At 39.4% G+C, this 21318-nt stretch overlaps 1 protein-coding gene across 1 annotated transcript in view; it reads left to right on the top strand.

Annotated features, from left to right (window-relative positions):
* LOC139692080 (protein eva-1-like) overlaps positions 1 to 21318 on the top strand; it is a 192004-nt gene that overhangs the window by 117181 nt on the left and 53505 nt on the right. The window contains exons 4-5 of the mRNA XM_071590112.1: positions 3188 to 3337; positions 4653 to 4796. Of these exons, the coding sequence (XP_071446213.1) occupies positions 3188 to 3337; positions 4653 to 4796 (294 nt within the window). The remainder of the gene's footprint in view (positions 1 to 3187; positions 3338 to 4652; positions 4797 to 21318) is intronic.

Here is a 21318-nt window from a genome sequence, read left to right as displayed (position 1 = left end):
CTATGTTATGGTAATGTTTCATCGCTTGAATATTTTACTTCTTAGCGGAGCGGCGTTGCCTTGTAGGGCAAGAATTATGTAAGAGGTAATGTAAAAATACTACACAGAATGAACGATCAATGTGTGAGATATTCGAATTTAAGTACTCACCTCCCATATTCTATTATAAATCAATTTCTTTTCTAGTTTTACCTAAACAAGAAAACCGTTCATTTTTATCGGAAAGTGAATCAAAAGTAATGCATTTCTTGGCGATTTAATGTAATAAACTGTGGAGATCAGATAATGTATCTGGCGTTTTTAATACTCTCTGAAATGAACGGGAAGATAAAATCGTCACGCGCACATTTATAATCATTCTCTCGTTATCCGAAATCAAAAAAATAAACTTTTGATTCAAATAGCCTCCTGTTTTTTCATCTTGATCAAAACGGAAAGAGTTTATTAGCAACTAAATCAACTTTTATCCGCCTAATCTGTGGAACTCTTACCGTACTTTATTGCCGGACAACCAACCAACCAAAGGACAAAAGTAAAACATTTTATTAAATATATTTCTTATCAGTCAGTTATGGCCACGCTGTTCCTAATGCAGCCATGAATCTACGTCTCTATTCACAGTTACAATGATTTGTTTTGAAAGGCTATCATTAAACGAAAAAAATACATCTCGGAGCTCTTCCTAAGTCTCGAAAAAAAGTATATTTAACTAACTCCTTCGAAAAATATATGTTTCGATGGCTGTCGGTAAAACCTTCAAAGTAGCATTTTATCTCATTTTTCTCAGTCAGAGAATACTAGTTCGTTTCGATTATCCCAATGGGACAAATTAAACCTCTTTACTAAGGAGAATCAACTACCAAACATCGATGTACGGTGTCGGGTGATTTTGATGATTATTTTGAATGATTATAATTCCGTCCGACAGTAAAAGCTTTCATTTATAGTGTGATGGTTTTCTTTAATTCACAAACGGTATGGTTATTCTATTTTAAATAAAATATCTATGCATGAGATGAGGAAAAGGCTAATAAAGCATGATTTTTTTAAGGTTAGAAAAGAAATTAAAATGACCTATTGCGTCGTACTTCAAAGGTTTGCGTCGTGTATCATGTATTTTTTAATCAGTCAAATGCTGATCAGCTCACCGTGAGGACTGTTACCGTTAATTTTCTTGATGCGTTTACTTGCTTCGAAAGTTAAATTTTCGTTTGATTTTATCTCTCTCCACAGCCTCAGAAACACTGCTATAAGCCATTAAAACAGCGTGTCTCGTGTTGACATGCAAAAACGCATTTGGTGGTGGATTGTTAATTCTATTTAGCAATTTTAATTCAAAGTCTCATTAAAGACAGCACGGTTCTTTGATTGTTCTCTAAAAGGAGATCACAAGAGCAAAATGTGCATGAAACAGCTGCACGAGGGCGAACCAAGGGAGCAAATTGCACCACTCGCTCTTACGCAGCAAATAGCGTTGATGGCTGCTACTTCGTGCATATTTCCTATTCAAAGACGTCTGATTTATAGTTTTTATCACCCCACTAAACTATTTGACACAATTTTTCTTTGAATAATTCGTTAAAATGATATTTTTTCTTAAATTCTTATCTCTTGTGGTCCTAACCACCTTATTACCTATTTGGTTTCCTTCCTATCCCAGGTAGACTTTGAAAACTATCGTATTCCTGGTAAAATTGTACCGTCAATACTGGACTTGAAAGGCATTCATTTGAGCATGATATTCAGAATAAAGCTATGGTAAGTTTCTTCATTATAATCTCATCGTGTTTTATAGATCTCATAAATTTTAAAAATATAAGTTATACATAATATGAAGTTTGGCCATGATAAATTCTTTTCAATTTTATGTCAATTCTGAGAAATCCCGTTCAAACACAGTTAACCTGCGAACTGTTTTTTAATTTTTAAATTTAATAATTTCATCAGTATCATATTGATTTTGGGATTGGAATAGTAACATAATTTATCCGTAATATTAATTGTAAATAAATCCGTATTTTTATGATTTACTTCTCCATTACTAACCCAATAGCTGGCGGTATCTAAACCATCCTAACCCTGAAATCTGCTCAGATTATTAATTAAAAAATAAAATACTATCTGACAACTAATATCTCAAATCTCTAAATCTTCCTGTTTTTGGGATTCTATTAAATCAATGTGCATGACGAAGATAATAATCATTTCGTATCCAATTGAAATTCAACGATACCCGCCTAATATTTTGAATTTGCATATGCATGTAGTATGCAATCTGCTCCTGGTATGGAGAGATCAAACTTTGAGGATAAAATTTTAATGTTTTTAATTTTTCAAATTTCCGAAATAGGAGAAGAGGGAATCCAGAAAAGATTATGATAGTGGGATTATTTTACCCTAGGATTTTTGGGGTTGAAATTGTGTCGAAGGGAGAACTTTCATACTCTCAGTCTCGGAATGTTTTGTCTTATCAGGGTCCCAAGGTGGTCTAATTTACCGATGCATCGTGAAGTCTAAATAATTCCTTTTATGGCGTCAGAAGTAACCCCGGTTGGCCTTTGCTTCCTTTCTAAAACTTACAAAGGGAGACTTAAGTAAGTGGCTGCGCAGATTTCGAGGAATTTTTTTTGGCTTGGTGCAAGGCGTAAAATAAGAAAAAGTCTTGTGTCTCCACTTGACTGAATAGACCTTAGCTTTGGTGAAATAATTAATTAATCCCGCGCTATTCACCGCAGTGAATTAATAAGGCTGCATAAGACGTGCACTCCCCGCATACTTCTTTTCAAATTTCTATCGTTTTAACTGGGTTTCAAGTCCCTCGAGCGCTAATTTTTTTATCTTTCCGTTGTATTTCAATAAAAATATTTTACAAAAATGCGTTTACTTTAGAAGAATATTTCATTTCTATTCATGCACTAATGTTCGACCTAGGTCGAGTAGAGAGACTTGAGATAGGGGAGGAGATTTAATGTAGACTAATGACTATTTCCCTAAGGTCTGATCAATCAAACTGCGAGAAAGAGATGCTTATATATTACACCTCAAACCGCATAAAGGTTTTCTTTATCCCGCGCCAGTATCTTTCGATTCCACTTCGAAGACAAAGAAAGGGTTGGATAATGGATTTTTTTCTCTCTCTCTCCTCTACCTCTTCCCCGACGACTTCCCTCCTGGTCGCGCACCACAGTTGAGTTCCGGAGCAAGGTGGCCTGCGAAGATGAGGCCGCCGAGCTGAGGTGTGGATCCCACGCCCGCATCGCCGTATACTCCGCGAGCTTTGGGCGCACCGAGTACGAGAGCATCCAGTGCCCGCAGCCTCAGGGAGTCCCGGAAGAGAGTAAGTACCCCTCTGCACAAACCTTGTGACGTCGTCTCCGTCCCAGATTGAATTCGAATGACCACGCAGGCAGGCACACCGGAAACACGATTGCTGACGCGTCCACAGCTTCGTCTTGAGAGGCGGTACACATTCACGTGGGCTCTTGTTTTCGCTGCACTTTCAAAAATCTCCTTTGCGTATGCATTCGGTGGTACACTAGCGGCACGGAGAAACAATTGCCATGCCATTTTGCAATTGCTGTGCAACTGAGAAAGCTGTGACTCATTTAACTTCCAAATCTATGAAAATCGAACTTCTATTAAAATTTGAATCCCTACACCATCGACAGAATTTCTAACGAGAGACGACGGGCATTTTTTTCCATTTGAGACCGGAATTCGTCAAATCGATATAGATTGATTAAAGCTTACCTTCCATGAGCAGAAATCGAAAAATGCCCCACTCAGCATATTACAAGAGAGAGATTTAAGTGGAGGTCTCTTCTTAAAGCCTGCGTGAATTTCCTTTCATTTAAACGTGCGAAAATTATCTCTTAAAGATCGTGCATCCCCTTATTCTTCTTAATTTTCTTTTTCTTATGTCATCCTACGGGGAGTTGGGGGCCATATGTGCTATCGTTGAAATCGCAAAATGCACTCTTAAACCTTGCCACATTCACTTGTACTCATTTACTGTAGTTGCAGATTGCGTTTTTGTCTTAATCTATCATTATACATGTATATACGTATGCGTATTTTTTTTTCAAATATTAACGATGTAAAATCTGGATATCTACTGAATGCCAATCAGCCTTCCGCCGACTACCAGCATTAAAAACCTGTAAATAAAATAATCAAATAATGAAAGCTCTAATTATCTGTAGTTTAATAATTAAAGGAACTCCAATTCTTTCCGGCTTAATATAATTTATTATATCTTGTGTTTAAATTATTAAGTAATCTATATTCTAATTACTTTTGTGTTCGTCTTGTCATGTTGTTATTTAAGTTTTCTCATAGCCACTTTGAATTTGATCAAACGCTACCGAATTTAAAACTAAGGTTATCAATTTTAACTGTACTGTTGCTAAGAATCAATGAATCATGACTTGAAAACTGAATATTATTTAATCAAGGACTTTAAAGGACCTTGTAAGTTCGTTGTCAATGAAAAACATGCGAAAACGAAAATAAAACACTCGAAGCGAAGTGTACTAGAAATCAGTTACGACTCAATAATCACTGTTTCGAGCGTTTGCAAGAAGTAGTGTAAATAGAAGTGTTTGTATGTGGAATAGAAGATGAGATCTCACCAATTTTCCTTCTCGCCGCAGCTTGTCTTGTGAGCTACGCCACGGAGACTGCAATGCAAATGTGCCATGGCAAAAGGAAATGCATCCTCAACGCCAACGCTGCTACCTTCGGGAACCCATGCAAGCAGGAGTCCCGGATGTACCTCAAAATTGTCTACACGTGTGGTGAGTGTCAAAGTTTACTTTTAGGTATTAATTACCTCGGAGTCATGTGCTGAGGGGATGTGTTTGGTGCTCTAAACATGGCGTCAATGAGCCTTCGTTTACAGTGCCTTTAATAGATGTACTCGTATGTTTGAGCATGATGTGCTCCAGTAAATTTGGTGAAATTTATCTTTTTTATTGACTACATGATGGAGGTAAAGACTAGGAAAGAATCTACTTTTTTCTAAATCAATACTGCTAAGTAAGATGGTATCATATTCGTCTTCCTTCTTGCTTACTAGGTTATTAGAGAACATCAAAGGAAGGGCTAGTGAGAAATGGTAGTCGATATGATGTATATTCTTTAGATTCAGCTATCAGAACGAGAGGTGCATAGTAATTACGGCCTGTCATCGTCTTGTTTGCTGAAGAAAATTATGCTAAAATACTCTGAATTCATATGGTGGCACAAATAATTTTCTCCACTTTGCTTAATTAGGTATTTTATTGTTCCCGTCTTTTGTTACGAAATTTCTCTTCTTGACCATGTAATTTCAATTAATCGATTAAGATTAGAATGGCTTCGAAGCCAACTATCCATGAAGCTATCGAAGCGCCTGAGCCTGATGACTTTTAAGCCCCAATATTCTGATTTAGAGAAGGAAATCGGCTACGCCCCTTAATCGCCAAAATATACCTGTGTTGAAAACGCACCTTCTAATGCATGCATCCGGGCAAGCATACGCGGTTCATTTTGGGAGCTTTTGCAAATGATAACCTCTCGCTCCTAGGTTTGGTCTCACAGTATCCGCACATCGTGAATCACGGGCCTCCTCTAACGACTTTTAAATCAAGACCATGTTGTCATGCCCTAAGGCACTCCACATCGAGGGGATGACCACTTCCAAGCGACCCACGACCGGAGTCAACCAGGGCGAGGAGTTAATTAACGAATGTAGTCGACCGTGTAGCCGAACCATATCTTTTTTCTCCGAAAAACATTTTCTCTAGCCGGGAAGGCTACATTCGCCATATCCCGAGTCGAGTAAAACATGAGGAGTTGGAAATGGAAGGTTTTAAACGGCGATAACCCTGCACGTCCTTGGGCACCGCGGTACACACATGAGCTCGTGTGGTCCTACTTCCTCGACTTGCCTCAATTTTCCGATTCCTAATGACCTTGTTCAGCTCGCGCGTTAAGTAATCGTTTTATTGCCCCGTGAAGTAACTTCGCCAATGCCCATGTACCGTTTTTGCAGATCGTGTTTGACTACCTCTGCCCCCGCGGTGCTCGGAAAATTATTTCCGAGCCCAGGGGTGTATACGGCCGCTGTCTACAAGTTAACGGTTGAGCACTCCCGATGGAGGGCATTTCCCATCGATCGTCTTTCGTTCATTTCGGAGCATTTCGTCACCTCAAGGTACCTGAAGTGGACCCCGCGTTCCTCTATTTTGTGCAGAGGATGGATGGGGAATGAGGGAAGGAATGGGGTGGAATGCTTTATAGCGAAACGTTTACATTTAACGGTGGAACAACGCATCGTCCCCCGTATTACCGCGCCAAGCTCGAGTTACTACCGACCACATAATCCACGGGGCCCCACGGATAAACTCGGTCCCTAAAGGGTGTTTATGGGAAGAGGATTAGGGGGGAGGGGGGATTGTGGGGAGGGGGATTGTGGGAAGGGGGCGGGAACCTTTTATATCGTCCGCAGTCCCGAATATGTGCCAGACAATTTAATTTTTAGTGGTTAAAAATGATCGGTTAGTTCGGTTATAAATACGCTCCTGAGTACGTGCTTTCGTCCTCCCGTCGGTAGTTTCTCGGAATAAGAGAAATAAAAGAGTATGGAGGAGGATTGAGCTGGAGAGGGATGGATGGAGGGAGGGAGATGGAGGTCCAATTGAACTTGTGCAATATGGAGCGCGCGCGCGCGCGAACACACAATCTACCACCAACTGTAGTGTCTCTTTAAAACCACTCGAAGTGCCAAATGTATGCCGGGACACTGAACGCCTGTTAAAAATATCCGCGAAACCCCGTTGAATATGTATGTCAACCCGTGCGAATGCATTTATGAGGATTGCGGACCTTTACCACCACCAACAGCCGACTTCTGCATGTGACACCGCCTCGTGACAAAGGCTCCCTCGAGTTATACATTTTTATTTCGTTTATTCGCTTTTAGTTTTCGGCTCCTCCTTATTGCCGCCGTTTTTATTTCCCATGTCCTCGACATCTGCGGAGCGGACTCAATGCATTAGAGAACGGCAGTCGGTCTTTTTTTTGTTAATTTTGGCAATTACACCGCTGAAAATTATTATTTAACACTCATTTTTCCATGTCATTCTGCTCCGAGCGCCCAACCACTGGCAGGTGGACGCACACGCGCCCACGGGCACACACACACACACGAGCAAACAATGCGGGAAGAGTTACGGGAGTCAGATTTCTTGTCGATACGTTCATTAGCAGTGCATAAAAATTTTATTGGGACGAACGTTTTTTAGGGATTTCATTTGATTGTAACTTCAGCGTACAGCATTACATTGTTGGCTTAAAACGCGTTTTCAAGGGAACATTTGATGTTTGTTGTAAAAAACGGAATGAGGTGGAATTAATTTCAGGACATGCCATAAAAAGCCTGGGAGATTCTGTGATCACACATTGCCGTAGTAAAAATATTGACTACTGTCTATAATGACTGCGGAGGGTAGAACAAAATATCAACGGATAGTTTGATGCGGACATTGACGATCGATTTTTTCCAAAACTGGGCAAACCTACCTGATTGGTGTGGGAACAAGTATGGTCGAAATATTTTCATTTAAAAATATTATGGAATTCTTTTTTTTTTGCTTGATTTTGAGAAAATGCAATGAAATGCCTCCCGATGGACCTCTTTTGTAATATGAACGTGCTGCAAGTCATGATCATGTAAACGATTCTTTTATGGAGCATGTGAAGTGATTACTTCACTCTACTCATTTTAAGGCAGTTTCATTACAAATAGTTATAGCGCAACAATAGTGTTTTTAGGAGCATGAAATAAATTCACCACGGAAAAAATTACAACCGCAATTTTGCTATTATTTTAGATCAAAGCTGAGGATATTTGATTTTCTTCATTAAAACGGAGTGCGTAGGCTCAAATAAATGCAAAAGTAAAAAGAGACGTTTCAGGCGTGATATGGTGGAATATCATGATTAATTAAAAATTTTTGTGGAAAATTGCTATCTTTAATTAATCAAATAAATGCTTTTTATTTTCAGTGATCGTTGTCTTTATCAGTCATTCTTAATTTTTTTATTTGTGTGAACTACCTGTATGAATTGGACTAAAAGTGTAAAAGGAAATTCTCAGTAATATGATTTAAAATAATAAAATTAAAAAATAAAACTTTCGTTGATCATTAACCATTAATGGTTAAAAGTTCACGCTACGCCTTTGAATTTGCTTTTATTCATTGATTTACCCTGTGCCTGTGTCGTATGGTAACGTACCCAGCAATTTCTTGCGGAAAAAGATGAGCATAACAAAATAAGTAGTGCTGAAAACTAAAATAGTTTATTAGATCGATAAGAAACGGAACAGGGGCATTCGGGTATAAAACTATTCCTTGTCTGTTTCCGCGCAAGATATATTTTATAATGCTTCTGAAATTGCCGTATTTGGGTAATTTTTATCCTTGAAGTGTCTGGACACTTTTTGATCTATTCCTGAAATAGTACAAATGCGCTGTATAAAACCTATCACTGTTTATATTTGACGAAAAAATTGTTAATTTTTTAAGGTCATCAAAATAATGCAATCTAACCTTATCGTCTCCATTCTTGATTAACAATTTACTCAAGATTGTCTTTAACTTAAATTCGTACTTCCTAACTTTACCCTATATTTTCAAAAAGGTTATCAGTCACCAAAAAGTGGAAAACATTTCATTCGCAGCTTAAAATGGAGGAACTGTTAGAATTATCTGTATGTTTCTCACGGCACACTGACTCGCTTTTTGGGAGTTCATATTTTTTCGCGAATCCACAGATTTTCTCCTTTGGATTACGTCTTAATTATAGCAATTAAAAGCCCTCTAGTGTGCCGTAGTACTGACGTAAGTATGCATCTATGCATGCGCATACTTTAAAAATTTGAAAAAAATATTAAAAACCCTAAGATAAACAGTTACTTCTGTACATGCCTTAGTGTTCAGAGGCCCCTGGGCAAATGACACTTATTTAGTTCGACATTAATAAAAGCTCTTAATCTAAATCAACATGGTGCCGAGCCGACCACGGGGGCGCATGGCTAGGAGTCCCTGCCTATTAGCATGTAAATTAATTTTTTTATGATTTGGTATTGCAAATATGTATAGTTGCAGAGGGGATCTATAAAAGGGATATAATTTTAACGACATGAGAGCAGTATGATTGCCATGAATCGAAGAATTCATGATTTTAAGGGTGATGGTAAAAGAGGCATGTAATTAGGAAGTGCGGAACTGTCTTGTGGTTTTTTTTTAATTTTACACCGTTAAGAACGCATAGAATGTGAAGATTAAGGAGCCTATGTTATGTGTCCTTTAGTAAACGTGCGTATGTAAGATTTTCATATTACCTATTAATATGCTTACATACATTTTTGTTTTTTATCACGAAATTTGAGGAGAATGTGAACTTATATATTTTAGTCCAGAAATTACTTTCTCATATTTTTTAGGTCATCTATTCCCCCGGTAAACAGGAAGTCATTATTCTAGTAATTTCAGAAGTCAATAATTCTCTCAATTCATTATGCTCTACCAGCGTTCAACCACGAAATGAAACGTCGGTGATGTCTAGTAGAGAAAGTGAAGCCTTTGTAGGAGAGACTGATGTTGATCATCATTGATCATGTCTTGTTCGAATTATCTTACCACTTCTTATTTTACCATTAGCAAATAAAAGACCTTTTTATGTAATAATTCCTTGGCTGGTATGGAAAATCTGGCTTGTGGTTTAGAAATTCTTAAGCATATTTATTCCTATCGCGTGAAAAGGTGTCCATGGTTCTTCGATTTTGCAGACTTTGAACGTTGGTACCAGAGTTGTATCGTTGTTTACGTAGAAATACGACAAATCGCTCACTCTTTTACACGAAATATATCAATCTATAAGTTATTCGTTAGGCATTCGGATTTATTTAGTCCCCCGCGGTCAACACAGACGTTTTCCGAAGGTTGCTGGGAAAGGCAAGCCTTTAGTAATTTAACTGAGGAGTACTGTTTATATTCCTGTGGTTTAATTTTTGGAGCGTTCGTAAAAAGGAAAAGATGAGAGGGGATAATAATAAGGACTATAAATTGACGTCCACTTATTGTAACTTGAAGTGAATGAAAAATCACGTGTTCACATGAACAAATTACATTTTATGTGAACGAAGCTCGGTGTGATTCTATTACGGTGAGTTTATTTTCCGTACGGGTTATTTCTCAAAGCTACAAGTCAATTTAAAAATCTTATAAAAACGATAGCATATGTGATTCAGAACATTCTAGCCAATTTCACACGCGTGAAAATGTATTGGATGACCCTGACGATACATGAATATAACTGATTCATTACCAATTTAGGGTCCATCGTGAATCAGATATACATACAGATAAATTGAAGCGTAGGTTTTTTGGAAAGAAAACGATGGTATTCGGGAAATATTCGGTATTCCCGCGTTGTGGGTGCTTCTTGTGCACGGTGAGATTCCGGCTCCTGCACCCCGACCGTCCCCGGTGAATGCTCGCTCGCGTCACCCGCTTGCAACTCTCGGCGGCTCGCGGCGCTGCTCACTTAGTGGGCCGTGTTCCCGGAACACGAGGCGGAAAACAGCAGCGAAGCATTTTCCGCCTCGAGTTTTTCGGGAGGAACATATTACCACTCGTAAAAAAAAAGCAATCGATGCGACATTTCGCTATTGATTTTCTTTCCGGTCCTGAAATCCCTCGTAGATACCCGAAAGCACTGCAAAGAACGAAGACCCGAAGGGATAGAATAGTATTATTATATTACTGGAGAGTGTAGATGTGTATATGGGGGGAGGGTTGGTTGGTTGGTGGGTGGCGAAGGTCCAAAACAAGGGGAGTGGAAAGGAAGTGGAGGCAAGAGGCGTGGCTAGGGTCACTGGCAGTTGAATAACAAGTCTTCCCCCGCCCCCACTCGAGGGAAGGATGTTTTTCTTTCGAAGCGAGGCTCGCCGAGGCTTGGGGTAAGAGGTTGTTGGTAGAGGGGGGGGGAGATCGGGTTGGGTATCCACGTTGCGTTTCACGATCGAGGTACGCAATGCATCAAGTGACTGAAAGATTAACCTTGACGGTCGGCCGCACCGAAATCGCACGGGTCTTTTCGTTACTTATTAACGAACGGGGACGGCTACCCCTGCTAAGCACTCCGTCGGGATACCTACCTACGTACCTAACCTGCGACGAAGGTGAGGCGGTGATTTTTTTCCGATGGACCTACCATCTTATCCCCCTTTACTATCAGTCACCTGCTCTGTGCTCTGCCCTGCCAAACCGTCTTACGCCCATAGGAAGAAACTTATCGTGGCGATTTCCCCCGCTAGCTCAGAGCGGCAAGCGCCTCGCCGTAATTGGTTCTCCCTCTCGCTCCCTTTCTCTCTCTCGCTCCCTTCCTCTCTCTCGCTCCCTTTCTCTCTCTCGCCCTCTCTATTCCTCTTTTTCCAGCTCCCTCTCTAGCTCTCTCTGTCCTTATCTGTCTAGCCCTCTCTGTCTACTTTTCTCTCTCTGTCTAGCACTCTCTATCTCTCTCTTGCTCTACATATACCTCTCTCCCCCTCTCTTACTCTCCCACCCTTTCCCTCATCCCTTATCCCTCGGAGGGCCGTGCGATGCAAACATCCCCGGGCAGTTTGAGATTTCAGGGAATAAGGGTGTGGCACGTCCCTTTCTCGGAATACGCCTCCTCGTGTCCTTCGGTTTTGGCCCCTTAAGAAACCATAGGAAGGTAGGCATCCCTTATTTTGGCGAGCCTCGCAAAATTTTGGTGGAGATCCGCTGAGTCCCTACCTGAGTAAAATGATCTGTCATCCTCTCGGGAAACGCAGAGTTATCTTGAATAAGCATTCTTGAAATTGGATAGGAAGGGAGTTCCGAATAAGAATTTAGAATTAAGCTTTAGGAATCATTCGCAGCAATTTCTCTTCTCCCAAAATGTTTGGGTCAAAGTTGGGCGTTCCCTTTGATTCCTATCTTCAATTCATAATTTAAACTCGCATGGAATGATAGAATTTGCGATTTTCCGAACTGGCAGCTTTACAGAGTTATCATAGTTCAATTAAATTCCAACACAGTGTGAAATCCATGTCAGAAGCGGAATCTACAGCTACAGATGGATGTTCTGCCTTTCATTACATCCATAAACTACCACGTGCACATATCATCGAGCTTAAATGTCTGTTTATATATCTTTTGGCGTTTCAAAGCAATAATTCCTTATCGCGTGGACTATTTACTTCACAGGTCTTGTTTTCGGTTCTATGCACATCGCAGTTCGTGCTTAGCTGTTACTGTAACTTCGAACTATTATGTCAAGGTCGGTTAAGAGAAAATTGTGTCAAGGAAAAAATGTCTGGAAATGTGTTGCTCTTGGTGGTTATGGAAATTTGTTTGCATGAATTGCCTCCGTGTTAAAGCCTAAGGAGTCAGTGGTTTTGCAAAATTTGAAATGCATCCTCTGCAAATAACAGTGGTGTAACGTGATAAGAGAAAACAAGGCGTTACCATTTCGATTTCGTGGAATTTCAAATTGCATCTGTATTCAGCTCACGTGGGTGGACAGACAAGCAAAAGGCGGATTAACGAGGAACATTATCCGCTGTTTAATACTTGATGCTTCCGTTTTACTGATTAAAATCCTCCAATTAATGTCGTTAAATATTTCTACTATCGGTAAATTGAATTTTAATTTTGTAATTAAAACTGAATGCTTATTTCTTTTAAAATTACCCGTATTAATAATTCATAATGTATTCATGTTGGTGACATTGAGTTGTGAAACAAACCCATGGAAATTGTTTGAAAAGGGTATGGAATTTGATTATGCTGCGTTTAGTATGGCAACGATGATAAAAGTTTTTGCACTAACTTATATAATTTTTAGAAATAAGCATTGTTGCACAGAATCAAATTCAACCTTTTTAGGTTAATCGTGACTAGAGATTAAGTTGCGAAGAGCCACATTCCTCTGTTTGCCTTTATCTGTTCCACACTAAACAAATGTACAATTTTGCTGTCAAACAAATTTAGTGAATATTTGTATTTTATCCTTTATGAGACATATTACTGCCTATTATTTATTTAATTCAAGAAAACCTAGAATTTTAGTTCAAGAAAAAATAAGGGCCTAGAAAAATATCACCTCAGTGTACTATGAAACAAACGAACATCCGGTCCACGGGATAAGAGGCTTGTACGCGCCATCTGGGATGTCTAATTCGGCCAGAATAAGGTTTCAAAGATGAAAATTTTTCATTCTACAGACATAAAGATGTGATTAGTATTTTGCAATTTGAGGAAAAAATGACATTAACAGCATTTGAGAATACCGAACGAATCAGGAAGGCGGATTTTATAAATTTCCGAAATTGGAAAGTGGAATTCATTAATTTATTTATTAATACCGCTTTTGCACGTTAAATGGAAAAAAAGAAATTCGTCCTTAATTTAATTAGTTGCTAACAAGTAGACTGAAAGCGCGTTGAGAGTACATGCGTTGGCTCACTGTATTGATATTTTTTTATAAATTTCATGTGCTCAAGTTCTATTATTTCGCTCGCACGTAACTCAATAAATTGATATAAAATTTCTCTGTGGCTTTTTAGTGATTTACATATTATGGCATAAACAAGTCTACTGAAGTTTTTTTTTAACTCTTAATGCGTGCCGATGGTTTTTAAGTCATTAAGCGTGGCTTTTCAAACGAAGTGCCACCAAAAGCAAAGCTTTCACAAAATTTTTCATTGTGACTTTCTCCCTTTACTCGAATATAGTATGCCTGAAACTCACGCTCATGCGGTCAATATTTTAAATTTAATTTCGGTGTCGTTCTTGGCTAAGGCGTTTAATCCTCAGAATTCAACATTAAATCAATGTCGTTAGCCCACCAATGATTAGACTCCTCACTTATAACCACAAGTGAAAACCTTGATTTTGAGAGAGCGAATGTAGACAATTACGTAAATTATGTTTAGAGAGCAATGATATCGTAAAATATAAGATTCTATCTCCGATGATGACAATAATTTATCTGTTTGAAATTTTGGCGCCATATGTATCAGGCTAAGAATTTGCAGAGTGGAACGCTCAAAAAGGCGCTGTCTCCTAACGGTACCTAATAATTGCAATCTTTGCCGTAGAAGCTACTTCTCCAGCTATTTCAGGGTGTAAATTATTAATTATTTAAAAAACCACACAAAAATTCTTTCATGATCAACTGATCCTTCGTCAATAAATGATTACCATGGTTACCTTTGCAAAAATGTCTTGAAAGTGCTTAGTGAAGTCAATTTGTTTTCGAAATAACTTAATGCCGCACATTTAGCGTTAATTTTGGATTTATTCGATAATAATTATTATGGTAAATCAATTCAAATCACAATAGTCTTAGATAATCCCTTATTTCGTTTAACATATCTTCATTTTTATAAATTTAACGAGCAGTTATTTTCATATTCGAAAAGTTAAAAAGGTTCAAAAATTCAAATATTTCATCGTAATGTAACTCTCTAAACATAATTTACCCCATGGGTGGCGCGGCGCGTACGCCAGCTAACCCAGATATCGGGCTTGTACTCTGCATCAAGAACACATTTCGCCCCGGATAACGGTGTAAATCAGTTGAATTAATAGTGCAACATGATTACAGCTGTCGGTACATCTTAGTCGTAATTACTGCTATTATTACCATAACCAACAAGCGTTCCCCATAGAAATTCGATCTATGGCCGCCCGGCCTTGCATATGGTATTTTAAGTACAACGCGTAAATGAATACTAATGAGTGCATGTAAGTGACTGCATGACAGTTATGGTAGTACCAGGATAAAATATTTATCATTATCATTAGAGACATTAATCATAATAATAATATGGTTTCGAATTAAATGATACAACAACATTAATAATGGCATTCATTTCCATGAAATAATGCGTCTTTTTTCCGATGAACATACACGGATCGATCTCAAAATTCTTATGCTTTTTATTGTTTTAATCTATGGTACTGTGTAACTAAAAGACTGAATATGGTTTATTTAAAGCATCATCATGGCTGATAAATAAGTCTATAGTAATTATTCTCCCAATGGACAGCAACCTTGACGTGGTGGAAGCTTGTGCGTTCTAATGACCCCCTAGAGGTGCGCTGGCGGAGGCATTGATAATTCGAGCTAGTCAGGTAGGCACACCCATTCCAGATTGGTTACGAGCCAGACGAAAGGAAGTTCGCGCAGCGTTTGTTCCTCCGTGAGGATGCTGGAAAGGCGTCCGAAATGTGTGGACGGGCAGTGAAAATTATGCATACTCAATCGTTATTTTTCGTTCTCCAGTGATCTCTGTAACAGGCTCACTGTGTGTAGCTCCTTTTTGACGACGGCTTAAAAAGTAAGGGCTCCTTAGGTGGGCAAAAAGTCACCTTTCTGATCACAGGGATACAAGTGTGAATTTATAGTAACGGAAATACTTAAAGCAGCATAAATTGAGTTACAGAAAATGAGTTCAAATGCAAAACTTAAATCACTTAAGTCTGCAGCAATGACATTTATTAAAACACGAAGGAAGAAACAAAGAATTTTCGTGTCCACAGGAAACCATTTATTATTAATATATTCTTAATTTATTTATATTGTAAATATTAAATATTCTGTTATGAATATTATTAATTAATTATTTCCTGTGGAAACGCAAAGACTTAGATTCTTTTTTCGTGATGTACGAATCCACTTAGTATTGGCCTTAATGATTTCTCAATTCAATATTTATTTTTAATAAGAATCATATTTAAGAAAGTGAATGTGTCAAAACAAACTGATTTCTTAGGTTACCCTGAAAATAAAGCTTGCAGTTATTATTTCCTTTAAAATAAAATGTCTTAAAAGTAAATTTAAGGCTTTCAAAGATATTACCCGCTCCAGGGTTTCCTCAAGTTGTATCAGAATGCAAATCGTAATAAGAAAATGATCGATCAATTCTCATTTCCTTATTTATTATTGGCGTTGGTTATTTCTAAGTTTTAAAATTTTAATTTTCAATCGTAACTCTTCGATGTGCTTTTCGATCGACTCCAGCTACGCGACCGATGAATTCATGAGTTTAATTGACTGGTCCATAAACCATTCCTTATCATGTCGTAGAGTTTCAACTCTCTCAATTTGCTAGAAAATTCATAACACATTCGTGAAAATTTTCTCCTTTACCAACACAATGCATTAGACGTTTGTTACTAGAAACAGAACTCCATATCATCTTTTGTTCATCAAGCTGGGTGCGCTCGATTGGAAATGACGTTGAGCGGAGAGCTGATTAAGTCCGATAGATTGACAGGTAATCAAGCAGCAGTTAGCCAGGCAGCAAAAGGATTGCAGTTATTTTTGGTGCATTAAATAATCAATGCGCGAGGAATGGGATGAAGATCAGTTTCAATTATCTAAAGTTACCAGAGAAAGATTCTCAAGAAAGTTTAATGGCCCAAATTAATTATGAAGTACAGCAACATACATTAGAACGGGTAGGACACTTCACTTATTCCAAGTACATTTGGAGGGATGTGTGTTTGATAGTTAAATATTATGAGCAGAATTTTAAGACTCGTTTGCAAAGCGGGAGTTAATATGCAGTAAATAAAGATAAGCAAAGTGTGTCGAATGGGGCGTAATCAAAAGTAATACGAGTTATTAGTCACCTGTACGAAGGTTATGTTATGATAACTAAACCTGGCCAATAATGGAAGAAAGTTTGCATAGATTACACTTTTTTGAGATTAAGGCACGCAGAAAAACCAGGAAAATAATTTGAATGGATATTTTAAAAAAAATCATGTGGAATTTCAGAGAAATGAACATTTATTTTGTAATTTTCCACACTAGAGTTTATCAAAGAATCTTTAATAAAAGGTCTTCAATAAAAGGGGTTGTGACTTATTTTGATAAGGAACGTTTACACATAGTATTGGAAATATGATTTTTTTGCGAAGAGAGGGAATAGCTGGTTGAAATTTGGAGTCATATTGTTAACTTTCTTTCTGGGCGAGATTGGGACTCGATAATCCCTTCTTACTCTGCGCGTTACATTTGAAATTACAAACGCGAGGGGTTTCAATTCTGGAGGAAAACCAGCCTGGGTGGGAATCAAACCTGCGTTGGCAGGTGAGAACGTTGCCCCTCCGCCACCGAGGCCCCTAAATGGTTGGGAGAGATATTGTAGTTGGAGGCCAAGGTAAAGACGCTGGTTAAGTAGTGTAGAGGAAGAAAGATAAGAGGACTGTGTGAAACCTGTTTCTGAGCACCAATGAGAAACTGGAAAAGAAACTTTTGGGGGACGAACGAGAGTTTAGGCTGAAGGAAGTCCGGGCGATATATGTTCATACTACATACTAGTTTCCACGATCCGATCAAAACTGCTTGTGTAGGAGGTGCTCGTCGGTGGATGAATTGAGGCAGTGTGGTCTTTGAATAATATGGGCTCACGATAGTTATCTCAACGCCGCTAGCAAATGGAGAGGAAAAATTATAAATTTTTGCCTACTTCCAAACTCTCGGGGATGAAAGCATCGTGTCTTGTTGTGCTAGTTAATCACGTCAAATTTCACTGAGATTACATACAAAATACGGTCCTTGCCCGGCGAAATTCGTTGGAGATTGAAAAACATTTCCAGGCAAAATCCCTTGTAAAAGGGCCTTGTCTTGTAAAATATTTCACGGGAAAAAATGCCTTGTTAATCTTAATTATCAATCCACCAAAATATTAGCTCGCTACGAAGTAACACGATCATGCCTGTAGGCAGACATGTTCGTGTTGCTTCGGGAAATCTTTGAAAGTTCGTCCAACTGGCAACGCCTTTAACAACTTAGGCGCTCAACTCGTCGGGGCGGTATCAAGTTTACTTCAATGACTATTTCCGTGAATTAAGATTTATAAATGCACGATTTTCATTTATATGTGTTCTTCCTTATAAGTTATCAGAGGCTCATTTGTGGGATAAGAATATTCTCTGGCTCAGTCATGTTGAATATGCCGTAATGATTACCTAGTGGTAGATAAACTGTAGTTTCCTTTGAACTTCTTTTGATATCGTCATAAGAAAATAACAAAGGACTATACATCCTCACCGTGAGCTTACGGTATGCTGGACGTTATTTTAGATTTTTTGTTGGAACGATTTGTATTTCTTAGCATTACTTTTTTCTCATTTTCAAACTCCATAGCAAAGAGCCTCTAGCTTCAAGTAAATTCTAATACATTCTAACTCACTGCTATTTGGTGATTGTTCGGACAAACATTCCTCGAGTCGCTCACCACTGAAAACCGTGAGATGGCGGCAAAAGAACGAAAATGTCTTAAGAGTCATAGGACTTAATAAAATGCAAACATTTCAGAGTTTAAACATCATTCACCTTGACTGGGATTCGAACCCAGATCCCTCAATATTTGGTCGAGCACTTTTCGTTTTTTTATCGTTTTATCGTTTCGAAAATTACCCCATTCCGATTATCTTGGGCAATACAATAATCCGAAGGAATTCTGCGATGGAATAAATTCAGATGCATTATTATCCGTGACAGTCATACATGATCGGCTTTCAAATTAAATCTAAAATTAAACGAAATCGTAATTTACAGGGAATGGGGGCATTAGGAGGAGACTTGCGTTAGAGAAGAAGGCATTTAGAAAGGCTAATGATTACAATTATCCAAATTAAATATTTGAAGAGACAAATGAAAAATTTCCGTTAGCAAAAATCATCCGTCTTGACCTGGATTCGAACACAGATCCTTCTCGGTGTTCGGCTAAGTGCTCTATCCAGTTAAGCTATGGTTCAATTTAGTTTTATTCGGTCCAGTATGTTACACTGCTAGTGTTTACAGTGTACGCATTATCAGCTTACAGATTATGATTACAGCATATATTTTTTTCTTTATAAATATATGTATGCATATACATACACATACATACGCATAAACATAAATATGCATATACACACTTACATAGACATGCATTCATATGCATTGCATAAAACAATTGTGACCATGAACAATACGGCGGAAGGAAATAATGAAGGCAGGGTTCACAAGATATAGAAGGAAATATTTGGAATAGCAGCGGAGCATTATATTTGGTTGGAATTATTGATAGCTTTGAAGCACAGTTATTCAGAAAAACAACTTTTTAACCACAGACGAAGTGTGTCCGGTACCGGGGGAAGCCACATCCGTTCCACCAATGCTTGCATGCCTTTAGCGGAATAATTATTCGCGGTTCTCAACGGTGTGAATTCCACGATTAGACTGGTCATTATGAAGGAATTGAAGCTCGGAAAGAGCTGAAAGTTCAAGGTGATCAGATTTATGTCGGTAATGGCACCACCACCGAACACTTCCCAGGTTTTATAGATCTTTTTTAGAGCTTCCCATTCTCTGATTTTATCGTTGCATCCAAGAACCAGCTGGGCGACGTTGTCTATTCGACCGCATGACAGACAAAGGGGCGAATTGGCTAGCTGTAGGTGATGCCTCACTTCCCTCGTCATGACTGTGTTCGCGATTGAGTTAAACATTCCACTTACGTGCCTCATCGTTCGCCCTGCTGGTCGCCCAGTTTTTCTAAGAAACCGTTCTTTTTGATGTATTTTGTTGCTGCTCGGTAAGCGCTCTGACCTACAGGGTCTTGACCCTAATTGCTTCTCCATCTCGCAGGAGAGAAGCGACCTTTTTCGTTTCTTCAAATGCCCTCCGGTGGCATTCGTCGTGCGCGAGTTCCTGCCACGCGTCCTTGCGCCACGCGTTGTCACCGCCGAGGATGCGCAGGCTGAGCTTCGCGTAGACCACCTTCGCCTTTAGAGCCGTATCGTTTAAATTGAGACCACCCAGCTCAAACGGGCCATAGAGCTGGTTTCGAGACACTTTCTTTACGTAGCCATTCCAGATCATTTGGTTGGTCGTTCTAATAAAGTATGCATTGTATTTAGTGGGTAAGGGCCACAGATGGGCCACATACCATATCCTTGGGAAGACAGTCTGGTTGAGGAGGCGGACGCGGGTCACGATCGGGATGGAAGGGAGTGAAAGCTTTCCAACACTCCATTTTACATGATGGCCAATAATTCCCCAGTTTCGCTCAATCGTGGGAGCCAATTCCTTCTCCCACCATAACCCTAAGATTTTGAGCGAAGGCGCTTCTGACCAACGGATGGGGGTCGAGGGCTGTTGCCCTTCAGCAGCAAAAATCTGGATTTCCGGTTGTTGAGGAAGATACCGCCCTGCTCATATGACGTAAGCATGTCATGGGCTAGAGCCACGTGGGGCGGGTCGTCTACGAAGAGGGTTATGTCGTCAGCGTATGCGACGCCCAGGCAGACGGCGTCGTTACGGCGTACCCCGATTCCACTGCTCTGCAGTCGTCTGAGTATGGGGTCTAAGGCAAATGCGAACAGCAGAATCGACAGCGGGCAGCCCTGCCGAACGAAGGTACTGACGGAGATGGGCAGCGAGGTGGAATTCTTTATTCTAACTATAGAGTATGTTCCGGTGTACATCTTTGAGACGGCATGGATGAAGTAATCGGGGAAGGCCATCGTCTTGGGCACGGTTAGAGTCCATTCGATCCGGACCAGATCAAATGCTTTGTCAAGATCTATAGCTAGCAGTGATAAAAAACGATCGCCATACAAGGGCGCGGAAAAATAATGTCGCGAATTAAAAGTGCTGCATCGAAGATGTTTCGCATTTTCGACACGGCGTACTTGGATCGAGAGAGGACGATGTCGGTAGCAGCCGTCATTCTACATCGTAGGACGTGCGCCAATATTTTATAATCTGCGTTTAAAAGGGCGATTGGCCAGAAGTCGTTGAACGACTTGGGTCGCGTTTTCTTTGGTATAAGCGTTATCACGGTGGTCCGCTGACTTGCAGTCAGAGAGCCGCTAGTTAAAATGCAGTTAAAAATGTGGGTTAAAATAGGTTTAAAACATCCCAGTACGCTAAATAAAATTCAAAGGGTAGGCCATCCAAGTCAGGTGCTCTGCCCTTTGGGATCATGGATGAAACGCAGTCCAGTTCGTCTGAGCTTATATCTCGACAAAAATCGTCTTTTTGATAGGTAGCGTCTATGTGGATAGCGTAGGGAAAGGGGGTGTGTCTCTCTCCTTCCATGGAGGATACCTGTTAAAGGTGTTTTGAAAGTGCCGGGCCCCTTCCCTAAGGAGGTCGGTGTCACCGGCGGCAGATTCTCTGACAGGGATTATGTCTATATTGGAGCCGGAGTTGGATTTCATCCAGCGCCGAAGC

Source organism: Hetaerina americana, unplaced genomic scaffold (genome assembly GCF_022747635.1).
Source record: "Hetaerina americana unplaced genomic scaffold, ioHetAmer1.1.p SCAF_4, whole genome shotgun sequence".
In the NCBI taxonomy this organism is placed as follows: domain Eukaryota; kingdom Metazoa; phylum Arthropoda; class Insecta; order Odonata; family Calopterygidae; genus Hetaerina; species Hetaerina americana.
Note: the sequence above shows the minus strand (reverse complement) of the source record. Positions and strands in the feature narration are given on the sequence as shown.